We start from the raw sequence: 19,187 nt of genomic DNA, 5'->3' as shown, positions 1-19,187 counted from the left end.
TTTCTAGTTCCCACGTATCAAACACCAATCTAGGTGTTGCAATGAAGGCAGTTTGTAGATTTGACTGAACCCATAATGAATGGGCTTTAACCTCGATAACCTGGGTGGGCCTGAGTCAATCAGTGGAAGGCTTAGAGAATAGAAGTGGAGCTTTCCTTATGAAGAGGAAGCTCTCCTGGTGGATGGCAGAAGGTGGATGGTGGCCTCAGGGCGGGGCCTGGGAGATCCCACGTGGCCCACCTGGTGCCTGCCCCGCCCACGGCACACTCGCCTGCCCTGCCCACGGTACCCCTGCCTGCCCCGCCGGTCCATGGTATCCCAGCCTGCCTCGCCCTTGGTATACCAGCCTGCCCCCCCCCCCCTGCAAGTGCCTTGCAACAATTCTCTGTGTGTCTCCCCCTGGTTCTGATTCCCTGGCCGAGCACTGACAGGTCACCGTGTCCAGCTCCGGGTGCTCAGGGGCCTGGCACATAGTAGGCAGTTTGCTACTCAATGCATGCAAGGCGACAGGAGGGTGGGGAAGCATGTGGAGGCAGGGAGGGAAGTGGTCTGGTCACAGCCCTGGGGGTGGGGGAGAGCTCAGCCCAGTAAGCTCAAGGCTGTGGCCTGGAAGAAATGCAGGGTCCCCTCAGATCTCGGCCTGTCCCCCCATCCCCCTCCGGCAGCGCTGGGCAGCCTTCAGGCCTCCACGAAAACAACCTCCAGAGGAGAGGACTATCCTTCTCTGCCTCACCCCGGGGGGTATTCCGGATTGGGTCCCTATCACAGTCCTCACAACACCTGTCCCCCTTACAGCAGTTGCATATTTATTTGTGTGATCGTTTGTGCCTGGCTCCACCCCAGAGACGCTAGGACTGTGTTGTGGTTGCTCTTGGTGGTCTTCCTCCAGACACAGCACGGTGGGCATCAATCTTCACCTGTGGAAGGAAAGAAGGAGGAAATGAGCACGATACTTCCATGACCTGCCTTGAGGACAGGGATCCACGGGGGGGTGGGGGGGGAGGGGGAGAAGGACATGGCTTTGAGGCTTCTCTTGATGTTCCTGGGGTAGGGATGGGGTTAAGGTTTTTGGGGACTGTCCTATGGACCGGATGACACTGTAGGTCACAGGAACTTGGGGCTGGATGCAGACAGCTGCTGGCCTCATTCCCTAGACTCCCAGGGAAGGTGGGGTGGGGGCATGTCATGGGCAGTGGGGCAAGGGCCCCAGACTCGGGCTCCAGCCTCATCTTAGTCTAGGGCCTGCTGAGTCACTTGGGCCTCAGTTTCCTCCATCTGCCACACGAGGGGTTAGTGAGATCACCCATGAAGAATCTCCCATGGAAGAAGAAAAGTTCCATAAGGCTAGGAGGTCGAATCAGTTTCAAGGGTCCAAGTGAGCGTCTCAACCCAACCACAGAGTGCAAACCCGCTTCCTTCCTGTAAACAGGGTGGGGTGAGCAGGCCTACTTTCCTTGCTTCCCAGACTTCAGTCATTCAAGCTCTACCTTCGCAATTTTTATGGATCCATCTGTGTCTTGGACCAATATTTAATGGGCTTCTTTAAGTGGACTTTCTTTTTATAATTTTTTCCTCAATTCAATGATGTTTAGCACATGCACAGAGTTGTGCCACAATCACTACAGTTTTAGAGCGTTTCGTCTCCTCCCTCAAGGAACCTGGACCCATCATTGCTTTGTTTTGACTTAAATACGTGTCCTGGAAGAACACATTGAATCAGGGCCATAACTGGGAACCCAGTGTCACTTGCTGTCAGTAGAAGACAGCCATAAACATAAACCCCGGGAAAACGGACCCACGTGGTTAAGTTCTGGCTGAGGCCATGCTCACTGCCCGAGGTCTGCTGTCTCCCCGTGAAGGGACGTTCGCTGGTTTTAGGCAGGCGTTAAAGATACAGCAGTCCCAAATGGAGACTTTCTCTTTAAAGAAATCCAAGAGATTGAAGGAGATTGAAAAGGAAATTCCTCCCTCCACACGTGCACTGATGTTCTTTATCACCATGTTCTTGGATCCCACACCGTCCCTGACCGGGTCTCACATTTCGGGGAACACAGAGTTGGTACTTTTACATCCACAGTCTTCTCTGACCCTCACTACCACTCCATGGGGAAGGAACGACCATTCCCATTCTACAGATGAGAAAATGGAGGCTCGTTTCCATGATGTGTGAGTGGTACAGGAAGTTCTTAGTCCAGTGAGCTTTCTGTCCCCCCTAGCATTGCGCCCTCCCCTGCCCACCAGGACACGCATGGTCCCCCAGGCTCGGGGGGTAGTCAGCGGTGTCCTCACTGGGGATGGAAAGGCCTCACACCCTGTGGGGACCCAGGGGACAGAGCACCCCAAGGCCATTGAGCTGACATCTCTAAGCAGCTGCATCTTGAGGCTGGCTGTGGACCGTGACACCTTTTCTGTTTGCTCATTGTCACAGAAACCTAAAGTTCTAGAACTCGCCGATGACCTCAGGGGCATCGATGCCAGCGTCCCCTGGCCCCTTGGCTCATGAATCCCTTTCTGGGGTTGGTAATCATATAAGCCTCAGGACCATTTCCAGTTACTCTTCCTTTACACGTGGCCTACGATAATAAAGAAACTTTTAAGAAGAAAGAACATGAGTTTACATCACTGCATTCACTATAGGACTGTCAACTTAGTGTTTACGACATTTGAGAGTTCTGTACACTAGACATTCAGCTGTTACAGAAAGACCCATTTAGACATTTTCCTCTTTGATAAGTGATGTGAGCTGTTGGTTTTCTTAACGACAACAACTCTGTAGGAAAAGCAGGTATAAAAAAATGACAGTGGCAGTGGCGAGCTGTGACAGCGACCCCCAAGCCTGGGATTACTCACTGAGGGACAAGCAGGTCCCCGAGTTGGAGACATGACCAGTGAGAAGGCGCCGCGCCGCCCCCGGGGAGCTCTCCCCAGTGGTCTCCGTTCACTCTGCATCGACCCAGGCCTCCGGGTCACTGCCAGGTGACAAGAAAGAGGAAGCTGGGAGGTAAGGGAAGGACACTGTGAGGAAACAAACAGATGCTCTGCAGATAGCTGTTCTTTTAAAAAATGTGAGGAAAAGGTGAGAGGGTTGTTCTAGATAACAAAGTGATGGGACAAATAAAATACATGAACTTGACTGAGTCCAGGTTTAACCTAAAGTGCAATAAGGGACATTTTTGGTACCTTGGGAGAAATTCAAATATGGACAGGGTAGCAGTAAAAAAAAAAAAAAAATGTTTATTTATTTTTGAGAGGGGGGAGTGGCAGAGGGACACAGAGGGTCTGAAGAAGGCTCTGTGCTGACAGCAGAGAGCCCATTGCCGGGCTTGAACCCATGAACTGTGAGATCATGACCTGAGCCGAAGCCGGATGCTCAACTGACTGAGCTACCCAGGTGCCCCACTCTGGAACTATTTTTAATTTTCTTAGTGTGATTATACTATTGTGATTATGCAGCATGCTCACATTCTTAGGAAAAAATGCAGGGGGAAGAATTTAGGGACGGAGGGTCATGGTGTCTGCAACTTACTTTCAGATGGTTCAATATAAAAGCTTACACGGAGATGTAAGTGTGCATATGTGTGGACGCGCATGCACGAGACGATACAGATGGAGAAAGAGGAAGTGTCCAAACTTGACACTCCAGTTTAATCACTGTATTACCTTTTTCATTGATTGATGATCAAAGCATACCACCAATCTAGTACAACCTCCCATTTTACAGATGAGGAAACTGACGCCCCGTGAGGGGCTGGGGCTGGGTCAAGGTCACAGAGTAAGTTACTGCCCGAGCTGGAATTTGCTCCCAGGGTCTCCAGATGGCCAAGCCTTAAGTTTCATTCCTTCAGGCTCTTTGTCCTAAGCATTTGTCCTAGACATCTGCATGGCTTTGGGCTCTCTGATGCTCGTCCAAGCCCAGGGACTTCCACTTGACATTCTGCCCCAAAGCCAGCTGTAACCCACAGAAGCAGCGGAACAGAAACAGAGATAAAAGGCTTCAGGCCAGTCAGTAACTGAACCCAGAGGTGACAGCCAGGAGTGGCAACAAGGGAAGTGACGACAGAATTCAAATAACCTTGAACCCCAGGAATAGTTGCAAGGCCTGGGGATCCCAAGGGCATCTCTACACACTGGGGTTTTGTAGGACTACTATCCTGGGCAGCTGCAAATGGCCCATCTGGGAAGATGGGGTTCCTGTGGACTTTGAGGGCCGACTTTGCTGTGTGGACAGTGTGGTGGCTGTCGTACAGGCAAGTCTCATCTGACCAGTGAGAGGAGAGCTCCTGGAGAGCAGAGGCCACCCTGTCGCCACGTGTGGGCGCTGTCAGGAGGCAGCCCGTCAGCGTGGAGCCAGAGTGCTTGGCCAAAGCCAGGCTGCGCGGCTTACTTGCTGGGTGCCTTGGGGAAGCTTGCTTAACATCTCTGAGCCTGCGTGAGACGGGGATCGCAACAGAACCTACATCACAGATCGGTGGGAGGTTGCAAATGACACGAGCCGTGGCCCAGAGTCAGAAGCCCAATCTCTCTTGGGCAGAGCGAGTGCCGTGATTCTCCAGGGAAGAGAGTCCAGGCGGAGGAAGGGCAAGGGGGTGGCTCAGCGGCAAGGGTGGGCCTGCGGTGTCAGTGGAGCCTCAAGGAGGCCAGGGTGGCTGGAGCAGAGTGAGCAAGAGGCGGAGAAGCGGTAGCTGAGATCGCAGGGGTGGGGTGGCAAGTTAGTGTCGTTTCTTTTCACAGTGTTTCCATTACTTTTGTGCTTTGCCTCTTTTTATGGAAAGATACTGGCTTCCTGTTTGTTGCTGATACAAAGTAACCCTCTCAAATAATACATTGCGAGCAAAAAAATCAATTTATGGAAACACAAGGGGAATAGAATACAGTCTGAAATCACAGAAGCCACGGACTGTCCTGGGAAGACTATTCAGGGAAGGAGAAGGCGGCTCTCCCTCACCCGTCTTGCTCAGCGGGGCAGGCCGGTGTGGACCTGGAGCCTTGGATATCACAACTGGAACCCAGAACCTGACTCCTATCTCCCAGCTTTCCAGCTGCAAGGCCCCAGATCCCTTCACCTACCTGCCCCTCATGGTACAGATGGGGACACTGAGGCCCAGGGAGTCAGAGAGATGCGTTAACAGTGTGTGGGGAAGAACTGGTCCCAGAGTCTGTCTGACTCAGCGCCCCGCCTGCCCCACCCCCAATCCAGGGATTCTGACACACACTCCCCCAGAGATCTTTCGGGAGGTTGAGTCTGAAGGCCACTCCTTCCTGAGCTCTGAGGCTCCCTTCTGTGACTCACCCCACAGCCCCACATGGACAAGCTCCCCGTGTGCCCACCATGGACTGGAGGATGGCGGACAGGGAGGGTAGAAGGGTGGATGGGGGCCGGGGTCTGTTCCTGGGTGGGTAGCACCTGGCCGTGCTCTGGTCCAGCTGAGGAGCTGAAGTGTTACGGGGGAGGGGTGGCGCCCGGAGGTCCCTCCTGTGCGTCCAGGGATGGGGGCCGCCTCGACCTCGGCCACCAGCACGGGGCAGGTGTTTCCACCAATAGCACCGTTTGCCCCTTTCTGGCAACTGCCTCCTCGGAACTGTGCAGGGAGAAGGGACTTGGTGGGGTGAATCCTGACAGTTTGGGGAAGCCCAGGACCTCCTCACCTCTGCTTTGGCTTGTCTGACATGGCACCCAGAGTCACGTCCTGGTAGGATGGTGGAGGACTCATCGATGGCCCCCTGAACCCCAACGATGTGTCCGGAACAAGGGACAAGTCATCTTCCTGCAAGAGAAGCCGCCGTCCCTGCTGCTGACATTCGTGGAGTGAGTGGCCACCACAAAGCCCTTACCCACGGGAAGTCTCGAGGTTCCCGCAAAGATAGGGAAACTGAGCTCGAGAGATGGAGGGACTTTCAGAAGGCCAGTGTGTGCCTCTCTCCCCCTCCCTGTTCTCGAGGAGGGGGCCGGGCCAGCTGATTTGCCAGGGTCCCTCCTGGCCAGAACACATCCCAGGGGCTGTGCTGACAGTGTCCCCGGTGACTGCTGCCCTGTCCCCACCACTTGTTTGTGACGATGGTCCTGCCAAGCCTGTGCCTGGTACCGTTATCTCAGGCAGAGGAGGGCATGGAGGTGTTTGAGGGAGGCTCGGCTTGGCCACTCACTGCTTGTGCGACAGTGGGGAGTCACTTAACCCTGCTGGGCCTCATTCTTCCTCTTCAACATGGGAGAGTAGAATTAGTGATAATTTGTTGCCACGGTGATGGGCAACGCAGCGTTCAGTACAGCGCCCGGCACTCGCAGATGCTGGTATCTGGGAGCAGTTACTGTGGATTCCGCAGCCGCGGAGGGGCCTCAACGTTGGTCTCAGGGACTCCAGGCCCCTCTGGCTCTCTGACGTCTTAACGAAAAGATTTCCTGCCAGACAACTGGGCAGTAACTAGGACAACCAGCGTGGGGCCCGATAAAGCTCAGGGCCACATACTGCTATCTGTGCCCGGTGAAAACCCCATAAGCGGATGGCACACATGTGGAAAGATCGGAGCCTTGAACTCGCAGGATGGCGGGGATCGTGTGCTTTTAGTGTTCGAAAGTTCAGATTACAGTGCGAACTTTTTTCCTTTAAAGAAATGAACCTAGAAAAATCACTTCTGGTCAGGGACAGGGTCACTGGCGTGGGGAGAAGCTAGTCTGTTCCAGAATGTATCTGGGCCCAGGCTGCCGTTCTGCTGACCCCCAGGTGGGCGAGGGCTTGGCTGTGGGGTGGACCCACCTCGGACTGAATCCTGGATGTCCTTATGAGCTGATTGACTTTAGGAAGTGAAGGAACCTCTCTAGGCCTCAGTTTATTTATCTTTAGAATGGGAAGGTAAGTACCTACTTCCAAGGGCTGTTGAGAAGATTAAGCTAAATCAAGTTATGGGTTTTTTGGTTGCTTTTTTTTAAGCTTCAAGTTATGTTTTTCTAAAGTGCTCAACAGCAGAAGTGCCTGTAGCCTGAAATGCTCAGTCTTGTAGAACTCCCGCCCCCCCGGCTTACTCCCTCCACAGCCAAACCCCAGAACGTGCTATAGCTCTCCTGGCCTTCCCTGTCCTGGCCCCAAGCCAGTGTCCGTGACATTGTCTCTGCTGGAGGTCCCTTCTTGCACCCTGCCTGCAAGTCGGAATCCTGCCGGCTCAGGCCATCTCCCTGTGACAGCTCCATGGCCCGCAGGCCTTTTCTCCTTGGTGACTCTGCAATTTTCACCTCGAATGGTCTTGTTCCCCGCTGCCTTGTCTCCCTGGCTGGATTGTGGCCTCACCTCTGTCTGTGGCCCCACTGAGCACGTGCTCAGCCACACCCCTCCCTGCCCCACCCCCCCAGCCTCATGTCCCCACCTGTCTCTGGAGGGCTTGCGGTCCCCCAGGGCCTCACCTCTGCAGACCGGTGGCCCTCCCTGCAGACTGTGATGGCTGTGGAGCTCAGCAGGAAGAATTCCAGGAAGGTGAAACAGAGCAGAGCTAGCTCCAGCCTCTGGATGTAGACCTGGAGGGGGTGGGGAAGGGAGGAAGACAGGGAGGGGCCTCTGGGTATCTGCGCCCCTTGTGCGGGCGCAGGTGTGTCAGACCCAGCCAACAGGGGGCAGCAAAGAGCTTCAGCTGCCAGGTGTGCCTGGGGAGGGCCTGGTGGGGCTCTGCGGGGCTGGGACTGGGCACCTCTTAGTCGATGTTCTACGCCCACCTCCTGGCACCCATGGGTCCTCGGTGAGTACTTGCCAGATGTTGAAGGGCTGGAGAATCTTGTGGGTTCTCTGGTGGAACTGCAGGTGGCCTTCAGGGCCATCTCATAGTGTCCCCCACTTAGATGGGGACACTGAGGCTCAGAGAGAAGGAGCGTTTTTTTATTGCTGGGGAGGAGCTGGGCTTAGGACCACATCTCATAGAGCATGAGCATTTGGACAGTGTGTGTGTGTGTGTGTGTGTGTGTGTGTATGTGTAGGCCTGCCGGTGTACCTGCACATGTGTGTGCATGGGGGAGCTCAATAAGGAATAGCCAACCACCATCTTCACGAACCTGGCCCAGAGGCCAGCAGCCACCACGTGGGGTGTCTGGCCCACCTCTGCTTCAGGGGCCCCACGCTGCGCTGAAAGGGCCCTGGGCTCAGAGTTGTAGGCCTGGTTTTGAATCCTCACTGCACCCCTGATACTTGCTGTGTGGCCTTGGTCTACTAATTTAGCCTCTCTGGACCTCAGTGTTCACTCCCCTAAAATGGGGTAATGAAGTAGACTCGGCCTGTTCTGCAAGGCTGCTGTGAGGCTCCCCCATAGTGGGGTCACCGGGGCTGTGCTATTTATAGAGCCTTGACCAGGGAACTGGCCGTTCTAGAACGTGGTCCTGAATTTGCTGCCTACCTGCTGCTCAACCTCACATGGGTCCCTCTCCCCTCTGGGCCTCGGTTGCTCTATCTGAAAAGTGGGCTTGGACTCAGGGACCCGAGGCCTCACGTGGCTCCCTGATGCTGACCAGTGAGAAGCCGGCACCCCTCTTTGCACCCGGCCTTGGGAGGGCCAGGGTGGGGACGGACTGGCTGAGGGCTTCAGCTGCAGTGCCTGGGCTCAGGAAGGTTTCCCAAGAGCCAGACACCTCCTCCTGGCCAAGCCCAAGGCAGCACCCCCGGGGACACAGGGGGCCCTCGGGAACGGGGCACTCACTGTGCTGTTGGGGTACGGTGTCCAGATCGGGAAATCAAATGGACTCTCCAGGAAGAGGTCTTTGGCGATGACAAAGAGGCCCGCCAGCACGCAGAAGAAGCTGACGCCGTGGGCCGTCAGGCAAAGTATCTTCTACAAGCAAAAGTCACAACCAATGTCCAAAAGTTAGAGTCCCAGATCTGGACTGTGTCGAGGCCTGCCAGGCGCTTGCTCTGTGGCCTCAGGAAAGACTCTGCCTGTTTCTGGACCTGAGGCTTCTCATTTAAACATGACTTTCTGAGACAGCTGACCACGAGGGGGCCCCAGGTGGCGTTCACCTTCTGCAGGACAGGACTGGGGGACCCCGTCCACAGATGTTGTGCTGAAGAAGGATGTTCCCAGCACTGTCTCCCTCTCTCAGAGCCGGTCTTCATCATCCTGGCATCACATATGTCGCCTGGTCAGGGACTGGACGTCCAAATGGCCCCTCACCCAACCCCCTCTCCATAGGCTAGAGCATGAGGAGCCCCGGAGGTGCCCTGTGCTCACTCACTCTGGGTCTGCCTCCTTCCCCACCTGTCACGGTCCCTGAAATGCCCCCATTCATCACCGTCTTGGGTGATTCCAAGAGCCTCCGATCAAGAACAAACCCTGGTGATGGACAGAGTGTGAACACAGGGAAACTCCAACCTGTCCCACAATGGGCGTCCCTGCCATGGAGCCTCCCTACGCTCAGGCGTAGGAAGGGGGAGGCTTCCGGCTCCGAAAGGGGCTCAGCCCTGGAGGAATGGCGGGCCTTTGCCACGCATCCCCTGTCCCTGCGGGCAAATGGCACCACACCGCCCTGTGCTCTCTGCCTCCAGAGAAGGCAGGGCGTAGCCACAGCCCAGCCCAGCCTGAGGCTCTAAGGTGGGCGTGGCCCCAGGGCTTGTGGGGCAGAGGGTGGAGGCCATGAGGTAGGAGGGGGTAGGGATGGTCCGTCTGTCACCAACGTCAGTCCACTTGGCCAGTCTCGCATCGGTGTGTCTACTCTGGGCACCCCCGGGGCGCCCCGGGCTGTGCTAAGAAGGTGCTCAGACGCCCACTGCCCCCACAGCTTAGTGTACCGGAGAGAGATGCGGGGACGGGTCAGTCCATCAAGCTGTGGGGACGCAGAGGGCAGCCATAGCAGGTCGGGGACGACTACCAGGAGGATGGGGCGCGGATGCTGAGTTTTGAGGAACGATCAGGGGTAAGTCAAGGCGGGACGAGAATGCGCAGCGGGAGCGGGCGAGGTTCTCCGCGGAAAGCACAGAGCAGAGGAGGACCGAGCCGTGTCTGGCCTGTCGTGTCTCTGGGAGGTGAGAAGCAGGTGGAAAGCGGCCCAGGGCCTGCCGGCCACACGGACTTGCTCATACGGGAGGCCAGCGGGGGCAGCCGGGCGCCGAGGAGGGGAGGGATCAGACTTGCACTGCGGACACTGGCTTGGGCAGACACGAGGCCAGACAGGCCGGACATGAGGACGGAACTGGGGCGGAGGAAGGGCAGTGGGGGAGGGGCAGGCCTCGGGGACCCTCGTGCGTGCTCCCAGCACATCCCGGAGAACGGCCTCCTGAGTCTGTACCACACACGGACGCCCTTGGCAAAGCTGGGCGGGGCCTGGCACGGGAGGGAGTGACTTCAGCGCTCCCACTTACCAGATAAGTCTTCGAAACCATCTCCATCGTGATCACCAAGATCCCTGAAATGAGGAACTGCAGGCCAGATTTGAAACAGTCACAAGAGAGGTCGGGCTTCCCCGAAACCCACAGATTCGCTCTCTTCTGGCTACTCTCTGAGAAAGCCGAGCTCTGGTGGCTGGCTGGTGGCCGAGACGAAGGAGCTCCCCCTGGCCGCCATGTGGCCCCTCCCGGGGCTGCTCTGGCCATGCTGGTCTTCCGTGTGCACTCAAGGCCCCACACTTGGGATGCAGCTGTGCCCAGTGCCCAGATGTACCCCCCCCCCGGCGCCTCCCAAGGCCCCCAGTTTTCTGGCCCCAACCGTTCCTCTGGGATCAGCTGTGCTATCCACCCTGACCCTTTCTCCTTTCCCGAATCCTGCGGTGTGGAAGTTCTCAGCTCTTCATTCTGAGGTCCCTGGTCGCCTTCTGCAAGTATTCCTTCAACACTTTGCTGAGTGCCTACTGTGTGCCAGTCGCTGGGACCACAGGGAGGAATCGGCGCTGCGTGGGGAGACGGTCCCATCGCCGAGCGCTGAACGCTCAGAGCCGGGGACAGTGGACCGACGTGACAGTCGGGGGTCAGGACGCCTGGCCGAGAGGGCTCCGTGGTGCTGGGACTCAGCCTGTGTGCAGGGCTCCTGGGGGCCCAGGGGTGGGGAGGATGCTGTGGGGAGCTTCCGGGACCCAGCGTGTGCCCGTCTTCCCTCATCTCCCATTCTGGCCGCTGGCCTTGGGAGGACATGAGCCGCGCCATCCACACTCTCACACCCTGACAGAGCCGTGGGCACCAGGGATGGTCGCTGGGTCCACAGGCAGCCTGGCTGCCCGGAAGCCCGGGGAAGGCGCCCCCTGCTCATGCTCGCCCTCCCCTTGCTGGATGCACGTGTTGGGTTAGGGGAGTCTGCAGAGAGCCTGGGGGTGCTCCCCTGAGATGCAGGCCTGACGGGGCCTCCAGGGAGGGACTGAGAGAACAGAAGCAGAGGCAGGGAGCCTGGAGAAAGGAGCTGGCAGCTGCTTCCCTCCTAGTAGCTCATTCTGACCCACCCTACATCCGGTCCCAAAGGCCAGGGTCTCCCCAGGCCTGCCCGCAGACCCCGCATCCAGCCCATGTTTTGGCACCTACTTACAGGGGCAGCCCCCCAGAATGGGTACCAAGACTTCAGCACCACCAGGTGAAGACTCTCGACAGCAGTCACCAAGTAACTCCCAAAGAACACGTGCAGCAGGGCGTTGACAACATGGAGGGCCTGGGGGGCAGGAGGGAACAGGGAGCCACCATTGGGGCACCTGTCGGTGACCTGCGCCAGCTAGTGGATCCCAGTCTGCTTCCCACCTTCTAAGGGATCCTGGTGGGTCTACGGGGAAGGACTGGCTCCTCGGAAAGGCAGCCGGGAATCAAGTAATTGTCCCTCCGGGGGTGGGGTGCGGGATGGGGAGGGAAGAGAAGGGAAGCGGGAGAGACTTCTGTTGATGACTTCCTGTGAGTGACACTGAGCCAGTGTTGGTGCGGGTGTAGACAGGTGTAGACAGCCTCTCCCACCCCTCGGGAGGGTTTTCAATTCGAGCAGGGCAGCTGGAGGCTCTCTCATCTCCCTCCCTCCTCCAGGCTCCCCAGTGTCCTCCTCCCCCACCCCCAGGGCCCCAGGAAGTGGGTACTCACGCCCAGCTCCTTGAGAAGGCTGCTCCTCTTCCTGGGCTCCTGGTGCCAGTTGGGAGGCAGGAAGCCGGGTGGGCTCAGCTGCTGGGGCAGGTATCTCTGGACCGGCTGGGCTGGGCTGAGGGCCTGCTGCGGCGGGACCCCCCTCAATTCCGGTCTGGGAATCCTGCTGGCTGATCCGTAGGCTTCTGCGTCCAGGACTTGGGCCAACGACCTTGGCTGCAGACGACAGAGGGAGGCTGGGTCAGAACCGATCTCATTTCTGAGGCTTATGTCTGGTGCGAGTCAGTGACTGTCACCTCTGCTCTCTGAGCCAGGGCCTTACAGAACAGTCTGCCCTGCTCAGTAACCCCTGAGCTTGGTTTGGCCTAGGACAGCCTGGCTTCTGGGGACGGGGAGGCATGGCCACTTATAGCCCCTGTGGCATTGCAGGGTCACCGCTCCTTCTGGGGTAGAAGAAAGGGTCAAACATGCCAGCCATCGTGACACAGAAGACCCCCGAACTGGCAATGATGGTTCCTCCTGACGGGAAAGAGGATGGAGGGGAAGTCTCTGCCGAGAACCTTCCATAAGCCAACACTGAGCCAGGAAGTCAATATTTAACAATGAGTCAACATTGACAAACATTTTGTCTATTCTTGGCATTGGGTAAGCATTTTACATGCATTAACTGGGGGTAAATTCTGTGCTTGCTTCCATTTTGCAGACAGGCTCGGAGAGGTTAAGCCACTTGCCCAAGGTCACACAGTCAGGAAATGACTGGCCTCTGCAGACTGGCTCCCAAGTGTGTGGGCTTAACTCCTTCATGCACTGTTGTCTCAGGGAGCAAAAGGAAATGTCCTGGATGTTTTAACAGGCATGAGAAAGAGGCTGAGAGAAAACCTTGCAGGGGACTGAAAGCACCACTTGCTGAGGGGCTGAGGGGCCTGGTCACCATGCTGGTGATGGATGCTGGGGTGCATAGGGCTTGGGGGCTGCCTGGTGTCTCGGTGAGAAAGGCTGGTCTTTCTCAGGAGAACGAGAGTGAGGTGGGGTTGGGAGGGGAGGGGAGTCTGTTTATGGAAATCAAGGCAGGAGATGGTTCTCCTCAGGGATGGGGCTCAGGAGCAGCGTAAGTGTGCTGTTCTTACTCTTTCTGGTACAAAGAAAGGGGTGCATTCCCTTCCATTTTAATTCTCAATTTTAATTCCAGCTGCATGAGCTCAGAGATCCTGTTTGAGCACCCCCATTTTTTAAATGTTTATTTTTGAGACAGAGAAAGACAGCATGAGGGGGGCGGGCAGAGAGAGAGGGAGACACAGAATCTGAAGCAGGCTCCAAGCTCCGGAGTGTCAGCACAGAGTCCGATGAGGGGCTTGAACTCATGAACTGTGAGATCATGACCTGGGCTGAAGTCGGATGCCCAACCGACTGAGCCACTCAGGCGCCCCATGAGCACCCCCATGTTTGCAGTCTTCCTGCCGTGGGGGTGGGGAAAGCAGGAGGTGGAAAGAGCTTTGGGGAGCCTGGGAAGGACAAGTGTCCTGGATCGCTCAGTTCCAGACAGGGAGGAAAGAGAAGGACAGTGTCCAAGGGCCAAAGGGCCAGACAGGACCCCAGGGTTGGGGAGCACTGGCTCTGTGCTAGGCTGACAGCTAGGCTCTGTGACTAGTCCCTCAGTCCCTGGGAAGTCGGCTCCGTTCTGTAAACGAAGAAATGGAATCTCAGGGATGTCCAAGGCCTTGGCCGGAGTCACGCAGCAAGAAAGCGCCTGAGATTTGGGACTGTGTGTGGTCCGACACCACTGTTCAGCCCGGGCTGGGCCCTCTGACAAATGTCTCCATTGGCCGGGAGTTACGGTCCCGAATTAGCGGGGAGGGTGGGGGTGGGGTGTTTCCAGCAGCTGAGCCCAGAGACACACTGATGCATGACACTTTTGGGGGGGCCTGGCCCACCTACACTTGGGAATTTGTTCTCTCGTTTCCGGGCATTTCCTGCAGGGTCCCTCTGACATAGTCGGCTGGATCGGTGGGGGGGGGGGGGCGGGGGGGCGGCGCAGCTGGTGGCAGAGACCTATCCAGTTAGCCACGGGTCGCAACTAGACTTCTCTGGTTCACTGGGGAAGACGGAGCTCGGATCTGAGCCTGGACACGACTGAGGAGCACGGAAGAAGGGAAACTTGTTGGCAGAGGGGTCTTGGCCGGACCAGGTTGTCCGGGGAGATCATGGGAACTCAGTCCCTGGAGATGGGCCTCATACCTGGGCTCTCGCTTTCCAGAATGTGGCCGCAGGATGGGTTCAGATATGCCCTCAGGGGTTGTGTTTGAGAAGGGTATCCCTTCTCAGAGCGTATTCCATGGACCATGGATCCTGACGGATAAGGAGCCGAAGGGATATTATGGGAAATCCTGGATGCCAACTTCGCCCTCTTTGGCATAGCGATGGCCCTGAGAATTCTTGCCAGGGAGCATCTATTTTAACGCTAAGGGCATTCCCCACACTGAATTGGTTGTGGCAGCTTTTTTCTCATAGTCCGTCGACTCTGCAGTTGTTCTGTGGGCAACGCTTTTGGGCAAAGTGGCCTTAAACAAGCAAACATTTGGTTTCTAGGGGTTTTTGGCCTTCTTTGCCCTCCTTTGGCCTTCTGTGCACATCGTGTGTGGTGGGGGTGGGGGTTGGACCGCCATCTCTAGGCATCACTTCCAACTTCAAAGGACTCTCCCATGGGACGGGGGCCGCTGCAGGATAGCCTGCCACCAGGAGGGAGGGGTGCTGAGGGCGGGACTTGGGGAACCAGAGGGACTGTCTGCTGTGAGCTTCCCCCTTTCCAAGCAGGGCATGGACTACGAGCCCTTAGAGGGCTTGCACGCTATGGCCCCCCACCCCTCCTCACCCCTGTCCCGCTCCTCCAGGACCTGGTACAGAGCTGCTTGGGTGGAGATGGGCTGACTGTGGTGGGGGTGGGGGGCAGCCAGAGACCCAAGGGGCAATGGCCTTGGCTCCTCCCCTGTCCTGCAGGCAGCTGAGGCCCAGCCAGCCCGGCGTCTCCAGGGAAACCAGCCAGGGCCCAGGTTCCCTTTGTTCCTTCAGTTCCTGGAGGGCAGGGCCGACAAGGGCCAAGGTCCCCCCACCCCCCAGCAGAGTGGACCCCATCATGACCGCTGGACAGGGGCAAGTCTGGGTCAGATCCTGGCCCTGTTCCCGGGAGCCTGGACCTTGGGCGGGTTGATGACATCTCACTCATCTCACTATCTCCTTGTCACAGGCACTGGGGTGGGGTGCCAGTGCCTCTCCTGGGCCTGGGGGGTGGGGTGTTGTAAGGATTAAAAGGGGTAACGTCTGCAATGTAGCAACACTCAGTAAACGTCAGCCTGACACATGCCTGCAGTCTCACCACCCAGGCTCCACTTGGTCCCCGTCCATTTCTCTGTGGAGACTTGACCCATCTTGTCCTCATGCTGGGGCTTGGTCACGGGGCAGGGGCGTGAGAGCTCCTGGGGTAGGGGGAAGGTGTGGCGAGGGAAGAAGAGTACTTCCGGGTGGACTGAACTGGTGGTCTCAGATTCATCCGTGGAGTGTGAGCTGAACACCACAGGGACCGAGGAACCGTGGGTGAGAGCTGACCACAGGAGGTCTGTGGTGGAGCAGACAGAAACCCGCGGCCCCAATCAGTCTGTGCTGGGGAGGCCTGGAGGACAGGGGTGTGTGTGAGGCATGTGTGTGTGTATGTGTGCGCATATACATGTGTGCGCATGGGTGTATATGTGCCCATGTGCATGTGCGAACACGTGGGTATATGTGTGGGTACACATGTATATATGCACGTGAGCATGCATATGTGCATGTGTTCATGTGTGTGCACGTGCATGTTTGCGCATGCATGTGTGCACACATGTATATGTGTGAGCATGTGTGTGCACATGTGCATATGCGTGCCAGAATATGTGTGGGCACGTGTGTATGTGTGTGCATGCCCCGTGTGCACATGTGTGCGTGTGTACATGCATGCACATGCATGTGTGCATATGTGCACACGTGTATATGCGTGCATGTGCGCACATGTGCATATAGGAGTGCATTCATATGTGTATGCACCCAAACACACACATGTGCATGTGTATGCACATGCATATGTGTGTGCACATATGTGTATGTGCATGTGTGTATATGTGTGCATGTAGGTGCTTGGGCATGTGTGTATTTGTGTGCAGGCACCCATGTGCACATGTGTATATTATCCATATGTGTGTATGCACATGTGCATATGTGAGAGTGTGTATATGTGCGCACACATGTGTATGTGCACACGTGTATTTGGGTGCACACACTCTGTGCACATGCGTATGTTTGTGCATGCGTGTATATGTATGCATATGTGTGTATGCATGTGCACGCATATGTGTGCATATGCGTATATGTGAACATGTATATGTGTGCATGTGTGTGGGCACGTGTGTGTTTGTGTGCAGGCACCTGTATGCACATTCGTATGTGTGTGCATGTGTGTATATACATGCGTGTGTGCGCGCGCACATGTGTCAAGCAGAGAAAGGCAGGAGTTGAGAGATACTGAGTCACGCCGTGTGACAGAGGGGCCTGTGGGCGTCTGGGGGCCGTCGGTAGAGGGTCGGATTTCGTGGCTGTGGTTAGAAAGCAGCTGTGGGTGAGCCAGAGCCGTGTCCCCTAGTGCTTCAGGACAGCGTGCTGGAGTACGGGGGGCGGGGAGGGGGCGCCAGCAAGGCGCCCAGGGGCCAGCAGGAAATGGAGGCCCGGATTCTCATACTGGCCCTGCCTGCTCTGGGGCCAGTCCTTTCCCTTCTTTGGGGCTCGGTTTTCTCCTCAGTGTGTGTGTGTGTGTGTGTGTGTGTGTGTGTGTGTGTGTGTGTACACACACTGTGTGGGTTTCTGGGATTGGAACGGAAATGGCTGCGGCCCCTCCCAGCCCTGATGGTCAGTGATTGGAGGCAAATGGGTTCTAGGCAGTGAGTCCCCCCTTGGGGTGGATGTTGTTGCTGCCCTTGCTTCCCATTTACTGGGGGGTGGGGCACTCATTGCCAACTGTTATAATAGCTGGTGCTAAAGGCTCCTAACTGCTCTCCCAAACTGCAGCCAATGACGGACCGGCATGGGGGCGGTATGAGAGGACAGCCCCCGTGCCTCAGGGTGGGACTAAGCCTGTGCTCCCTGACACGGGATCAGGCTGAAGCTAGCGGTCAGCTGAAACCACATCTGTCCTTGGGTTGCTTCACCTGCCCGTCTGGCTTTTTGCTCTTCTCCGGAGAGCACTCCCTCATAAACCAGCCACACAAAATCCTTGTCTCAGGCTCTGCTTTTATAGCATCTGACTGAAGACACTCCCCTCCTTATCCCTGCTGTGGGGGACCACTCACCTGGCCCTGGGACCTCCACTCGAAGCTTCCGGCCATGCCTTGCTCTCTGGATCCACCTGAGCCCCACGGAGATGGCAACAGAAGATCACAACATCTTTATAACATTAGACCTTGGATCTTTTCCCTCCCGGCCCCGCCTTCTGCTTCACGCCCAGCAGTTACGAGCCATCAACATCTTCCCCATTCCACAACCCAGGCAGATAGGAATCTTTGCACCCTCTTTACAGCTGCAAATCAAACACTGACAACATAATGGTTACAGTGTGGGACAGATGGGGTAAAGAAGATTGTAAGTCTTCATAGAGTCATGGTGGAGCCTTTAAAAATATCTTTCTGGGGGCCTGGGGGGCTCAGTCGGTTAAGTGTCTGACTCTTGATTTCAGCTCAGGTCATGATCTCATGGTTCCTGGGTTCGAGCCCCCGACTGGGCCGTGTACTGACAGTGTGGAATCTGCTTGGGATTCTTTCTCTCCCTCTCTCTGCCCTCCCCCCCCCCCCAAATAAACATGGCTGACCTTGGCCATCTTCCCCCACCTCCGTGGGGAAGCAATATCCCAGCATCCCACAGCTGTATTTGTAAACAGGGTTGTATCTATCTCTAAAAGATAAGGACTCTTTAAAAAGACTGATCCCAGGGCATGTGGGTGGCTCAGCCGGCTAAGCGTCCAACTTTGAACTTCAGCTCAGATCATGATCTCATCATTCATGGGTTTGAGCCTCGCGTCAGGCTCTGTGCTGACAGCTCAGAGCCTGGAGCCTGCTTCGGATTCTGTGTCTCCCTCTCTCTGCCCCTCCCCAGCTCACACTCTGTCTCTCTCTCTCTTTCTCAAAAAACAAAAAAGAAAACATTAAAAATTTTTTTTAAAAGACTCTGATCCCAGGCCACAACTAAACCATGAAGGCGTGTGAGGTTTTGGGGCCCACTGGGGGGCCCTGAGGCTCAGCGCGGTGACCCTGCACAGCCCTGGGCAGTAAGTACGGTTTTGCAATGACTTCCGTGTGGCACAAAGAGCGCCTCTCGCCCGGCCTTTGCTGCCTACTGGGCGTCAAACTTCTGGTCAGCGTTCAGGTTATTCCCACCATCTCAGGAACATCTTGGTACCTCTGACGTGTGTGACCCGGGACCCAGGCCACAAACCGTATCAGTCAGTCCGGTGGAGCCCCGCAGCCTGTCCCGGCTCTGCCCCCTGAGCGTGGCACCAGGCTCTTGGGGTGTCCGGGGCCTGAGCTGGTTTTGGTAGCTCCCACCCTGGGCTCCTTCCCCGTCTGGCTCCTTCCACGTTGCCATGCCGACGGCGACTAGGAAAGCCTGATGCACCTATTCCAGACGGCCACCCACGCCCATGTCAGCTTGGTGAGCACATGGCACACCACTCAGAGCCGACTCTGAGTCCAGGCTGCGTGAGTTCAAACCTTGATTCTGCCACTTGGCAGCCATGAGAACTAGGGTGAATTATTTGACCTCTGTGGGCTTCAGTTTTTCCCTCTGCAAAGCAGGAATAACAACGCCTCTGGAAGGAGTTGCTAGAAGATTCAATGAGTTAGAATATGAAAATGCTAGGGTGCCTGGGTGGCTCAGCCAGTTAAGTGTCTGACTTTGGCTCAGGTCATGGTCTCATGGTTCTGGGTTTGAGCCCTGTGTCTGTCAGCACAAAGCCTGGAGCCTGCTTCCGATTCTGTGTCTCCCTCTCTCTCTGCCCCTCCCCTGCTTGCTCTCTGTCTCTCTCTCTTTCTCAAAAATAATAAACATTAAAAAATTTTTTAAAAAGAATATTAAAGTGTTTACGGCAGTACCTGGCCTGTGTCAGGTGCT

At 56.4% G+C, this 19,187-nt stretch overlaps 1 protein-coding gene across 1 annotated transcript; it reads right to left on the bottom strand.

The window, feature by feature from the left end:
* Positions 1-789: 789 nt before the first annotated feature.
* MS4A10 (membrane spanning 4-domains A10) lies at positions 790-18,662 on the bottom strand. The gene is made up of 12 exons (XM_039253539.1): positions 18,513-18,662; positions 17,375-17,430; positions 15,379-15,566; positions 14,244-14,354; positions 12,444-12,527; positions 12,009-12,244; positions 11,476-11,595; positions 10,326-10,382; positions 8,671-8,802; positions 7,394-7,504; positions 5,647-5,765; positions 790-917 (listed from the first exon to the last, which is right to left on the bottom strand). The coding sequence occupies exons 1-12, from the start codon at positions 18,660-18,662 to the stop codon at positions 914-916; spliced, it is 1,368 nt and encodes a 455-aa protein (XP_039109470.1). The 3' UTR covers positions 790-913.
* Positions 18,663-19,187: the final 525 nt, after the last annotated feature.

This window comes from Hyaena hyaena, unplaced genomic scaffold (assembly GCF_003009895.1).
Source record: "Hyaena hyaena isolate Hyena2069 unplaced genomic scaffold, ASM300989v1 scaffold_456, whole genome shotgun sequence".
NCBI classification, from domain to species: Eukaryota; Metazoa; Chordata; class Mammalia; order Carnivora; family Hyaenidae; genus Hyaena; species Hyaena hyaena.
This window is presented reverse-complemented; position numbering and strand designations above follow the sequence as displayed.